Source organism: Aphidius gifuensis, linkage group LG2 (assembly GCF_014905175.1).
Source record: "Aphidius gifuensis isolate YNYX2018 linkage group LG2, ASM1490517v1, whole genome shotgun sequence".
NCBI classification, from domain to species: Eukaryota; Metazoa; Arthropoda; class Insecta; order Hymenoptera; family Braconidae; genus Aphidius; species Aphidius gifuensis.
The window spans coordinates 18,547,476-18,561,522 of NC_057789.1; the positions used below are offsets into that span (position 1 = coordinate 18,547,476).

The 14,047-nt window shown below is 27.7% G+C and overlaps 1 protein-coding gene across 1 annotated transcript; it reads right to left on the reverse strand.

Moving 5' to 3' along the window:
- Window positions 1-10,715: 10,715 nt before the first annotated feature.
- LOC122849273 lies at window positions 10,716-13,549 on the reverse strand. The gene is made up of 4 exons (XM_044147948.1): window positions 13,284-13,549; window positions 12,975-13,185; window positions 12,654-12,761; window positions 10,716-12,568 (listed from the first exon to the last, which is right to left on the reverse strand). Exons 1-4 carry the CDS (start codon window positions 13,400-13,402, stop codon window positions 12,377-12,379), a joined length of 630 nt encoding a protein of 209 aa, XP_044003883.1. The 5' UTR covers window positions 13,403-13,549; the 3' UTR covers window positions 10,716-12,376.
- Between the last annotated feature and the right edge of the window lie 498 nt (window positions 13,550-14,047).

The following is a 14,047-nucleotide window of genomic DNA, read 5'->3' on the forward strand; positions in this document are numbered from 1 at the left end:
GAATAGAGAAGTTTCTATTTTCATTTGCATTTTTTCCTATACCTGCTTTTTTCGTTGCTCTCTTTCTATCCAGCTATGACGCTTAGGTGTGTCATTGTATTATGTAAATATGCGCTATTTCATGCAAGTATGTCACTCAAATAATAATTGTAATAAATATTTCAAGTACAGGTGGCGGTAATTACGATAATATAAGTATAAATAGAGCTGATAAATAGTATTTCATGTTAGTTTATTAAAAAGGTACAATGTATCTATTTATAATTTTTTCCGTGTTAAGTGTTTCGGCTGCGAGTAAAAATGACTATACAGTCAAACAAATACAAACAGGTGCAGGGTTATTTTACGATTATTTATACGATTTTAAATTTTCAATAAATAACTGGAAGCTAATTACATTCATTGAATTAGATTGGTATATAAAACAACAACCATATTTAAATGATGACGTAATCAAGGCTGTAAAAATATTAAAAGACAAATGTACACATGTGATGCATTATACGCACTCCCTGTGTGACGCAGTAATACAAAGGCAACATACGGTACAATTAAAACTAAATGTTACAGAAGAATATGTACGTCAATTGAAAGCAATTTCTACGCAACCTGAAATAGAGAAAGATATAAGACAAAAGCGTGATGTATTTAATGATAGAAATACTTTTATAGGCAAGTCTTTTTTCACATCTTTGAGTGATGAAGAATCTGCATTATACAATAATAAAATTGATAACATGTTGAGAGAAAAAAAAAATTTTGTATCAGATCTTGAGAATTTAACGCACACTGAAAAAACGTTCCCGCTGCAGGCACGGTCTATTGTACCGGTAATGGTAGACAGCTACAGTAGCAGGATGTCCATGTAAATCCACAGTAAGCACTCGTATATTCTCGGTAAACTGTACTGCTGTGAGAGCAGTACAAAGCACTGCTGTGGCAACTGAATGCGCACATCTGTATGCGCGGTCATATACGATTTACGACTTTGACATCACTTATAGGTTAGGATTAAAATTTAGAATTTTTAAATGTTCAATTAAACATTTCTTTTATTGTTAAATTTGAAATTTTTTTTTCACGTTAAAAATTAAACTTTTTACATTTTTAATTTACCATGTAATATTATTTTTATGCTATCATTATAGTTAATGCAATTTCTTCGTTTATTCAACAAGTTAATTTATTATTATTACACGGTAAATTAAAAATGTAATTTTTTTTTTTTTAAATTCTATATTCAAATAAAATATATTTTTTTCATATTTTTTTTATAATATACAAGATTTTAAAATCAATTCATATTCAATAATAATAGTAATATATAATTATATTTATTAATAATGAATATTAATAATATACTTATATACATCATTTAATTTATCGAATGAGTCTTTACGTGTCATACAGCTATTCTTTGTACTGCTAATACGCCTGAACTCATCGACAGTAAAATGTTCGGCTGCAGCAGCAGTGTTGTACTGCTGTGAGAGCAGTACAGAAATTCCAAGTTGGGTGTACTGCTCTCACAGCAGTACAGCGCTTCGCAGTCTACTTTACTGCTAAGGCAGCAGAAACGTACCGTGCCTGCAGTGGGAACGTTTTTTCAGTGCATATATTACCAGCTGAAGTAGAACGATTTAAAAAAATTTTAATAGAATATTCAACTATAGGTAATTCAACACTTGGATGGTTTTACATAAGATTAGAAAATTTTAATAAATGGTTTGGTTATCATATTGAAAAAGAAAAACAAGTATATTGGGAGCTGTATTATCAAACAATTCTCTATTTAGATGACTTTGGCAATGTTGTAGATGGATATAATCATTTTTTAAAAATTGTAATTGATTCCATTAATTTATCAAAGCTAAATATACTTCATCCTGAAATATTATCAGCAGAAAAATTAGAAGGCTCACTTTAGTTTTTTGCAAAACATAGTGGTGAATTTAATTTACCTATGAATATAAGAGATGCAGTAGCTGGTCATTTAAGTAAAATATCACAAATTGATATAGGTTATGACAATGGTAGATTATTTGTTTTAATGAGAATTCCATTGACTGAAGAAAAAATTTATCATATACATAAATTAAGATCGTATCCTATTGCTCAGCAATTAGGGAATAATACAATAGGATCAGCGTGGATCAGCTAATTATTTGATTTTGTCATCAGATCAATCGCAATATACACTTGTAAAAAATACAATTGATTTACCTTTTTGTCAAGCAAGTGTAAATATACATATATGTGAATCATTATCATATCCGATGTATGAGAGCTCACATCAAGCTGGTTGTGAAATTTCTCTAATTACACAAATTAATGAATCGCCTTTACTTAATTGTGACATTAAAATTTCTCGTCATTTTACGCCGTACTGAAAAAAATTAAGTAATGAAAGAGGATGGTTATATAGTTTACCAGGAGAACAAGAAATACATATACTGTGCGGAGACAAGAAAAAAAAAACTATTGTTATTCGTGGTGTTGGTATACTACGGATCCAAGCAGGTTGCCACGCACGCATAAATTACGGAACAATTTTCGGTCAACAGGTAGTAAATATTGATACCATATATGAATTCAAAACTACAGCGACATTAAATGTTACAAAACTATTGCCTGAAATTGTTGATTTTACTATAGGAGAAACAAACTATTCATCAGCAAACCCAGCCGTATTGATTTATGATATATCTCTTAAAGAAATAAGAAAAGAGATATTAGATCAAAAAGAAAAAATAAATGAAAAAAATCTTTCAAAAAATATTATATTTAAAATTATTCTTGGTAAAATTATTATGGCTACAATATTAACCTCCATAATTTCATTTCCACCAATTGTAATTATTATAAAAAAAATTTTATCTTTCTTTAAAAAAGAAAAGTGTCATATATATATGTGAAACCCGTCCCCACCTCAATATCTTATCCCTCTACTTATTAATTTCCCCACTATTCAATATCTAATTGTATAAAAGTCGATGTAATGATAGCTAAAATTAAAAGTTAACCATGGAGTCAACTAGTAATCTTCTTCTGTCACATTCAGTTGCGCTTAATAAGTCTAAAACGAAAAACCTACGTGTTGGATTTGGAGAAGATTATCGAATTAATATTCAAATCTGTGACAATACTTCAAGAAACGGAATTTCGTTTGCAGTATATAAGTGGAAAAATTTTTTGGATAAACTAGAATTTATATTATCTTGGTACTCAGCTAGCGAAAAAACAGACGACTTGAAAAGAAAATATTCTCCAATTGAGTGTGAAGACATTAAAATATTTTTTAGTTATTCATACAAAACGAGGTCTGTTGTATTTGATCAGGGCTCTGGAAAAATAGCACTATATGAAGTGTCGATGAATGAAATTGTGAATAAATTACCGTGGGTTGATTGCTGCATAGAGAGTCTGGAAAATATTCCTGTCGACATTTACAATCATGCAACAATATTGTATATGCATAAGACTATAGGAAAAGATAATCTTGATTTTCCAACATCTGATTTTTTAAAACAAATGTTATTAAAAAATTTCTACAAAATTTCTGACGATATTGAAAGTACATTAAAAACAAGTAAACTTTTGTCATATAAATTATTTTTATTTGAAGTAATATTATATAATTTTGATCGTTTATACATTGACATCGAAAGAGCTTTTACAAACCGTTGGTAATTAGTAATACTACATCATGTACGATTGGATTATTACGACGAATGGATATATTAATAAAGACTATACTTATATAGCAAAAGAAATTGCTGTTGCTAGTGTAATTGGTAACGTTGTAAATCATTGGATCCTCACTCCGCCCTGTAAATATTCAGAACTACCTATGACTGTCAAAGTTGAAAATCAACGACGACTAAAAGAAATACATGGACTACATTGGTTTGATGCAGAGAGCGACATAGGAAGAGTACTTGATATTTTACGTTCAATTGCAAAACAAAGTAAATTAATTATTACATGTGGAGACGAGTCTGTAATGTATTTACAGAATCTTCTTGGTCGAGATATTATAAACGCTGAAAAGATGAATGAATGGACTATATTTGTAGCAACAGAAACATCTAAATCTAAATGTATAATTCATAATAATTTACCATATCATGAGTGTGCACTTGTACATGCTAGACGAATAGAAAAATATTTTTTAAATAAAATGTCTTCAAATAAAAATTGTAGTGTTGACGAAACTGGTTAAATATTGTAAGAAAAGTATGTCAAACGGAAATAAATATTAAAAGAAAACACATGTTCAAATAAAAATAAATGTCAATAACCTTTGTGTTAATTATTTTCCTATATTTTCCAGCTGCATACAAATGAGTCATACTTAAAATTTTGGTTGAAAATTGAATAATAAAATGATAAATTTAATAATATAAAAAAAAAATTAAAAATAAAATAAAAAAAAAATTACACCTGGGCTGACTCGAACGCTAGACCCTACGCTTGAAATATTAATATCACTTTTTAATTATTTGAAAGAAAATAGCAATCGTTCAATGGATGTGGTAGAGAATATTATTATCTATTATAAAAACACTTGAAATAACTTTTTTTTTAATTATAACAATTGTTATTGTTAAATAACCAAGTACGCATTTTTAATTCAAGAGAGTGAGCGCTATAGACATAAGTGTAGTGCTAAGGCACTACAAAACATGGCAGCCCTACACTAACACTTATTTGACTCACACGCATTCTCTATTCAAACTTTTGCTGGGACTTTTGCTGCCGCTGCAGCGCTATAAACATTTTACACTACCAAAACAAGACCCGCCCTACACTAACACTTGTTTGGCTCACACACATTTTCCATTCGCACTTCTGCTGACACTTTTGCTTGTAGTCTGCTTGCACCTATGCGCGCGCACACATCACAAAATAATATTTAAAAAAAAAAAAATAAAATTATTATTCATATATATACATACGTACATATACAAATAATAATAACAATAAATAAATAATAAAAAAATATATATGTAATAAAAAAATAATTATTATAATAATAATAATAAATAATAATAATAATAATAATAATAATAATAATAATAATAAATAATAATAATAATAATAATAAATAATAATAATAATAATAAATAAAATAATAGGGGTAGTTTTTTAAGGGTTTGAGGGTACTTTATCAGGGTAGTCGCGTATGGGCCCCACGGAGTTTGTAGGTGCTCGAGGGGGGAACGCGAGCAAGCGGCACAGAGGGAAAGGGAGCAGGTAAAAAAACGACTCCCAAAACCGGTTTTTTCGTGGATCGTATACCATTTAACAGCACGCTGCCCGCTATCTCTCCCTATACTCTACTCCCAAATGCAATATAATTATACACTCAGTATGTATAAATTTTTTCATTTATGCACAATATATATTTTTTTTCTGATAAATGGTTAATGTTTTTGCACAAATTTATCAAAATAATATTTATTTTTTACCCAAATGCGATATGAATATACACTTAGTATTAATTTTTTATCCATGCACAATAGCCGTAACTATACTGTCTCACGGCTTGTAGGCAAACCATCTCACGGCTTGTAGGCAAACTTGCTGACACAGTACTGATAAGAAGAATGTCAAACTTAGTTGAGTCTTACAATGTAGAAATATATATATGTATATTAAAAAAAAATCACTGATTTTACACACAATATATCATTTTTTCTGATTAATGATCAATGTTCTTGCACAAATTTATCAAAATAATATCTATTTTTCACCCAAATGCAATATTATTATACACTCAGTATGTATAAATTTTTTCATTTATGCACAATAGTATTGACACTTAGTATTGATTTTTTATCCATGCACAATAGCCGTGACTATTCTATTTCACGGTTTTACTTTACGAAATTCATCTCACGGCTTGTAGACAAACTTGCTGACACAGTACTGATAAGAAAAATGTCAAACTTAGTTGAGTCTTACAATGTAGAAATATATATATTTTTTTTTCTGATGAATGATCACTGATTTTACACACGATATATATTTTTTTTCTGATAAATGATTAATGTTTTTGCACAAATTTACTAAATTAATATTTATTTTTCACCCAAATGCAATATAGCTATACACTCAGTATGTAAAAATTTTTTCATTTACACTCAATATATTTTTTTTTCTGATAAATGATCAATGTTTTTGCACAAATTTACCAAAATAATATTTTTTTTTTACCCAAATGCAATATAAATATACACTCAGTATTTATTTTTTATCCTTGCACAATAGCCGTGACTATACTGTTTCACGGTTTTACTTTACGAAATTCATCTCACGGCTTGTAGACAAACTTGCTGACACAGTACTGATAAAAAAAATGTCAAACTTAGTTGAGTCTTACAATGTAGAAATATATATATTTTTTTTTCTGATGAATCCCCCACGGAAATAATATATATAAAATATATAAAAAAAATATATATTTCCAATTATATATTTTTTATATATTTTTTATATATTATTTGTATATATTTTATATATTTTTCATACGTTTCCGGCCAATTGTATTGTATATTAATAATATAAAACTTATATATTTTTTATTTGTTATATATAAACGGTATATATCTAAAAAATAAATATGTGATAAAAAATATATATCCAAGATATATAATTTCTTTGAAGAAAATATATAGATAAAAAATTTATATATTTCAAAAACTGAATTTTTTGTATAAAATTTATAAATTTTATATAAACTGCATATATCGAAGAAATGGTTTATAAATAAAACGCATATAAATATTTTATAAATTTTTTATATATTGTATATTTATTTTTTATATATAATATATAAACTAGAAATATATTTATTTTTTATATATAATATATAAACTAGAAATATATTTATTTTTTATATATAAAATATATAAACTAGGAATATATTTATTTTTCATATATAATATATAAAATGGGTATTCATTATTTTAAATGCATTATTATTAACTTTAATCATTTCATTCAAGTTTAAATTGAATATAATATTCAATTTTTTTTTTGATCCAATTGTAAGGGTTCTTCCTTGACTTGTGCCTGAAAAAAAAACAAAAAATGTTGAAAATTTTTATCACACAAAATCATGCCTTCTATTTTTTATTCATTTGATATTTATAAAGAAAATTATTTATTTACCTTTGATGCTGAATGTATTTTTGAAATATAAGTACATTGCACTTATAAAATTCGTTTCTTTGTAAGATTCAAGGACTTTTTTGTACAGCAACTGTAACAAAAGGTACGTGATAAATTTTTTAAAAAATTAATAATAATAAAATAAATGTATGTATAATAATTACGTCTTATTGCGTCAAGTCTATCTGGATCTAATGGTTTTTTTTTTTTCAGCATCTTTTTTAACTTTTGAAATACCACCACGTACATTAGAATGAATCAATTCCTCTCGAGAAAAGACAGCTGGGACTAAAGTTGTTGCCATTGCTGTAAATGTTTTTTTTTCTTTGGCAGTTAGCCAAACTACTTTTGGTATCCAAATATTAGTGTCTTCAAATAATTCTTTCTGTAAAATAAGAATTGTTTATCAAATAGTTTCACATCAATATAAAATAGATGAATTAAATTATAACATAGGAATTAAAAGAAACAAAATTACCATTAACTTTGTATTTGAATCAGAATTTTTTTTTTCTTCACTGGTGATTTTATTAGAAGATGTTGATGTTTTTGGTTTATCAGTTTCATTTTTTACTAATGAATCACTTGTATTTGGATTATTTTTTGAATTTTTTGTTGATAAAGCTTCTTGAATTATATTTGGAATTTTAGCCAATATATTATGAATTGGAAGCAATGCTGAAATTTAAAAATTCATATAATGATTAATTTTTTCTTTATTTTTTATTTTTTTCATACCTGTATGAAGATCTTTTTGAGTGATAAATTTTTCATCACTTAAATCTGGTGATAAAGACAATGATGACGATGACGATGAGTTGACTTGATAATCAATGAGTTGTTGATTTTGTTCATTGACTTGATTTTCTTTTTTCATACGCTTTGGTTTTTCCTGTGTATAAATTTAAATTAATATTTTTAATCTTCAAATAAAAAGAAAAAAAAATGGGTATTTTATTTTTAGTTATCAATTTAGTTCTTACCTTTTGTAAATCATCTTCTTTTTCATTCAGATCTAATTTTCTACAAAGCTTAGGGTTTATTCGTATGCTTTTAACTTCTGGAGTTTCATAAGGATCCAAATTTGTCTACAACTTTAATAAACGAATAAATAAATTATATATATATATATATATATATATATTATTTCACTATCATAAAATTTCAATTACCTGAAATATCAATTACCAAAGCTGGATAACAATTCCAACCACCAAGAGGTTTATCTTTTGTGGCATGCCATTCGATTGTCCATATTTTGCCAGGGTTTGTCTTGCCATTTTTAAATTCTTTGACATTAAACTGTTTAATATGATTAACGTTTATTCCAACTGTAAATTTTCCAATATCTTCTCCATTTGTCCATTTAACCAAAGCATATAATTTTTCTGCCATTTTTAGATAAAAAAAAATCAACAAGTGATGGAAAATTTATACTTCTTTTTTTTTTTTTTGTATTCCACGTCTTTCCACGTAAGGTTATGTAACAGAGCTATAAAACAATAATAATAATAATAATAATAGTATAAATGAAATTTTTTATTGTTTATGCATTCATTTATTTGAATGTATTTTTATTTTATAATTTTCTTAAATTGACTGACAATAAAAAAAAAAAAAAAAATTCTTTTCAATCAGTTACATATGACTTTTTTCATGACTTATTGGTTTTATTCACAAACTGAACTCACACTTGAATCTTTTTCTATATCTTTTTATTTATTTTTTTTTTTTAATTATTTAATTTTATTAATTAAAATATAACTTGTACTTATATTATAATTATTTACTTGATTTTCTTACTTTTTATAGGTCCTTGCAGTCGTCGCTCACAACAAAGGAAACAAGAAAAAGCCGGTTAAGTCTTGTTAGTTTTAAATATAGTTATTCATGAGTGCCAACTTTTAGATAAAAAAAAAAAATGGCATTTATCATAGGGATTTGTCACATTATGTATAATACCTATGAATGTATAATACAATTGGACCTATCGTTGAGTGTATTATAACATTATATTCTTTTATTTAATAATAATTAAAGACAAAAATTAAAATTAATATATAATAATTAAGAAAAGCATTTTATTTTGTCAAAGTAATTGATAGTTTTTTTTTTTTACATTATTACGTTTGATTAGCCAACAATCTAGTGACACGGTAGTGTAGCTAATTTATCTCACAGAGTTTTAATACACTTACCACACTCGTTGTTCTTCTTTGTTTTTTATATTGTATTCATTCTTATTGTTGTCATATCATTTACTAATTTTATATTAGTCATATTGTTGTTGATCTATTTTTGTAAATAAATTTTTTAATCAGTAAAAAAATCTGCGCAAACAAATACTAGCTTGAAAGTCTTTTTTTATTTATCATAATAAATGATTTAGTACACTATGAAAAAAATTAAAAAACTGCTTATCGTTATTCGTTTTTTATGTCAATAATTCAAAGCGATTTGGATGCTTACATGCTATCATTGTTTCTTGACCTTCAATATTGACGATTGTAATTTTTTCTTTTATTAACTGTATGTCCACCGCTGCAGACGGCTGGTCGGTGCTGAGTCGTTTGATGAAAGTTAAATGCTGTAATTCTATGCTAGGTAACCATGGTAGAAATACTACAGGTATGGCAGTGCGCAGCCTGGTTTGGCCGCTGTGAATCGACCAATCAAAAGGTCACCTTCTCGCCACAAAAATGGAAGACTTTATGCGCGCGCGATACAAATTTGTTAAGAAAATTTTCAAGTTTTTTTTAAATTTTTCAAAAGTTATCATATTTATTCAACTAGATTTGGTATATTTTATAATGATTCACATACATCAATAATAAAAATTAATTATTTATATTGAATAAATGAATCCAAGTATAATAAATACAACACAATCTTTATTGTTTGTGGCATTAAAAAAAACAACAACAATGAAAATATTATAATTTATTTGTTAAACTGTCTTGGTTTTTTTATTTTTTTGATTTTTTATAAACATGCTCCACATATATTTATTAGTATTTACAACAATATAAAAAATAGTTGTCAAAACAGTATGTTAGAGAGAGAGGCTCTTATAATAGAGATTGCGTGTTAGAAAGAAAAGCAAAACAGCTCGATGGCGCGTTGTTGATTGGTTGAAAAAATAAGGCTGCGCAGAACGCGACGAAAAAAGCATGGACTACTGCCATACCTGTAGTACTTCTACCATGTAGGTAACAACGAATTTTCAAATCTTTGAAAGTATTGTCCAAGAGCATAACATTTTTGACAATTTTGCACTGTAACTGAAATAAATACTCGGATTTCAAATATTTCTTTGTTTGTTAGCAATACGGTGTAGCTGTTACGTTTGAGAGGTTTAGCATATTCTTTACTTAGTATGATTTCTTTATTAATAATTATACGTTTGTAATAATAGATTAAAGAGTCCTCATCAACACAAACATTCAAACGCTGCAAAGCTAGAAAATCATCTTGTGGAAGTTTTTTTTAAATTTCTTCTTTACCGACAAAATGTAAACTTTCAGTAGCTGTTGGTTTATTGTATTTTTTTTTTTTTGTTTCAAAATTTTCTAAGAATTTATGTTGAGTTGATGTCATATTTGGGCTACATTCTTCATATAATTTTTCAAAAGCTAATTTCGATCGGAAAGATTTAAGAATTTGCAGGTTTGCACAGTTAGAGCTTTTGACATATTTTTTCAACATTTGATGGTAATTTTCATAAATAAAGGCACTATGCGTGAATAAAGGGCCCCAGTCCAAGCAACCTTGGGCCAAATGACTCAACAAATGTACATTAAATGTAACATGTTCTACTCCATATAATGTTTCTACACCTTTAACGAAACGAATTAGGCACTGTTGAGCATAATATATCTCATATTCGAGAATCGAATCTTTCAATAAAATTGATATTCCCTCAACAAGCAATCCCCAGTGCTCGACATACTTAAGAGGGAATAATAGTTTCAAAATAGGCAAACTATAGAACAACAGCCATATAAACCACTCATGTGCCTTCCAATGTTTACGAAGAGATATTCTCCGTGGCGTTCTTGAGACATCAATGGATGGTTTCACTGATAATAAAAAGTTATCTATATCGTTCAAGTGACGACTAAAGTAGAATGGTTTATGGTGATATTGTGAATCAAACCAAAGTTTCGCGAGTTGCCTGGCAACTCCGAGTCCAACAGCATGTAGTGAGTCAGCAGGGAGATTTTTAATAATGTCGAAACCAGGGATGCCACATAATATTGACCGACATTTGATACCTTTTTCTTTCGTTTCAGCGTGGCGAAGTGTTTCTTTGTGATTACGTAGTACGATTCCGTCAAAAGGTAATCCTTTGTTATCAATAGGATAGACTCGAACGAAACCTTTACCTTTTGGTACTTCTAGACCTGGATGAGTACAAAGCCCACATCCATTTTTACCGCGAAAAGATGTACTGCATCTTAATTCGGGCCGTTCTACGGAATCAGTTACACCAACTAAAGTTTTGCATGTCTTATGGTATGTAACTTCATTATACGTATAGTTGAATCCATTAATAGCTAGTCTTGTCATTTCAGTTTTGAATGGTGTCAGATAGGCATTCATATTAGGTTTTTTAGAGCCTAAGAAAATACTTGCTATAAGTACATTTTGTTTTCTTTTTTTAGGGTGAATTTCGTTTATAGTACACAAAATAGGCGTGATAGATGTTTGTGAGCTTTTGAACAAAGGTGTTCCATCGACGCTAAAATTAATGCTTATTGTATCATTAGAAAAAGAGTTTTCTTTACTCAAACTTTTTCGATACAATTGCCCATCAAAAATATCTTCAATTGCATCAAATGATTTTTTTGTCCGTGCGTTAGAATATAACTCATCTGAATGATGACGTTCAAAAAAATTTTGCAATTGTTCAGCTACCGACAAATACATGAAAATTCTACCAGACTGCCGGTTTTCAGCTATATTAATATTTATATGACAATGAAAACAATTTATTTCTTGTTCTCCATGATCGTTATCCATTGAGTCAGATTCTACTCCTTCATATTGATTACATGATGGACAAAAATGATGGACTTTGAACGGGATTGAATATGAATTAACAATTTTTTCAAAGTAATACTTGGATGTACAACCAACGGGATTCTCATTCATGATACTGATAAGCTGAGATATATGTTCTGATGCCGTAACTGTAAGATTATGATACAAGCACTAATAAAGTTCGTATTAATATTTCTTTCGAGTAATTAGAATGATTCCGTTGAAATCCACTGATATCCATTTCCATATTCGCGGCATCTTTGTTATTTTGTTCAATATCAAGTAATTCTTCGTCAGTACTGCTTTCGGAAGATGGATTTTCTATTTCATGATCTTCTGTGATAGATGCCTACAAAAAAATTATCCCCAGTTACATTATAATAAACCGTAATATAATAGCTTAATAGCTTAATTTGGACTTTTATGAAACTCACGTCAGACTCTGAGTCTTCTGGAATAATAAAATGATTAGTTGAAATGTTCATTTGATTCTCAATGCCATCTTGGAAAAATGAGTTCTCGTGATGTAGATTTGTGTCATCCTAAAAAAGAAGTTAGTAATATTAGATACCTTAGTAGATCTAGTGGCGCCACCACTTTTTTTTTTAATCAGTAAATTTATCGTAAAGATGATTTATGTATAGCCTGCATATATCTTGAACATAACTAGTATATATATTTTAAATGAAACAGAAACGTAGTTTTTTTCGTGAAAAAAAAAATATATAATTATAATTTGTCATATTTTTTCTTACTACGAATGATGAGTGATCGAAATGATCGATGTTTGATGAAGTGATATTTTTAATAGCTTCGTATAAATTGTTTTCTATGGATAGCTCACTGGTACTTGCACATGACGTTGGCAAAATGGAAATATCTCGGAGAGAAAATGAATTATTTTTCACTAGATGAGCTTCTATCTGCTTTTCATTTTCATCATCCAGATTATCAGAGTCTGAGTCACTAAAATTAAAAATAACGTATATAATCAAGTTATCTTTGTTAACAATTATTCCTCATGGCAAAAAAAACTATGAATACTTTGACAATCGCAAACTTACTTTAGTTGACGTTCACGATTTTTTGCTAATAAACGACGTCTTGTTCGCTCAGGTACGTCAGTATTTGAGTAACGCTCACAATATTGTCTATAACGACCTTTTTTCATTGATCGATGCATAGTTACTGATTGAAAAATTTATTTACAAAAATAGATCAACAACAATATGACTAATATAAAATTAGTAAATGATATGACAACAATAAGAATGAATACAATATAAAAAACAAAGAAGAACAACGAGTGTGGTAAGTGTATTGAAACTCTGTGAGATAAATTAGCTACACTACCGTGTCACTAGATTGTTGGCTAATCAAACGTAATAATGTAAAAAAAAAAAACTATCAATTACTTTGACAAAATAAAATGCTTTTCTTAATTATTATTATTATATATTAATTTTAATTTTTGTCTTTAATTATTATTAAATAAAAGAATATAATGTTATAATACACTCAACGATAGGTCCAATTGTATTATACATTCATAGGTATTATACATAATGTGACAAATCCCTATGATAAATGCCATTTTTTTTTTTTATCTAAAAGTTGGCACTCATGAATAACTATATTTAAAACTAACAAGACTTAACCGGCTTTTTCTTGTTTCCTTTGTTGTGAGCGACGACTGCAAGGACCTATAAAAAGTAAGAAAATCAAGTAAATAATTATAATATAAGTACAAGTTATATTTTAATTAATAAAATTAAATAATTAAAAAAAAAAAATAAATAAAAAGATATAGAAAAAGATTCAAGTGTGA

What these genes read in the sequence shown, in the direction of transcription:
- LOC122849273 (XM_044147948.1), bottom strand. Translation starts at nt 13,402, where the DNA reads ATGCATCGATCAATGAAAAAAGGTCGTTATAGACAATATTGTGAGCGT. An exon ending in TCGATCACTCATCATTCGTA is followed by an intron (nt 12,762 to 12,974) that starts GTAAGAAAAAAT and finishes CTTCTTTTTTAG; the next exon opens with GATGACACAAATCTACATCA. An exon ending in CAGAAGACTCAGAGTCTGAC is followed by an intron (nt 12,569 to 12,653) that starts GTGAGTTTCATA and finishes ATTTTTTTGTAG; the next exon opens with GCATCTATCACAGAAGATCA.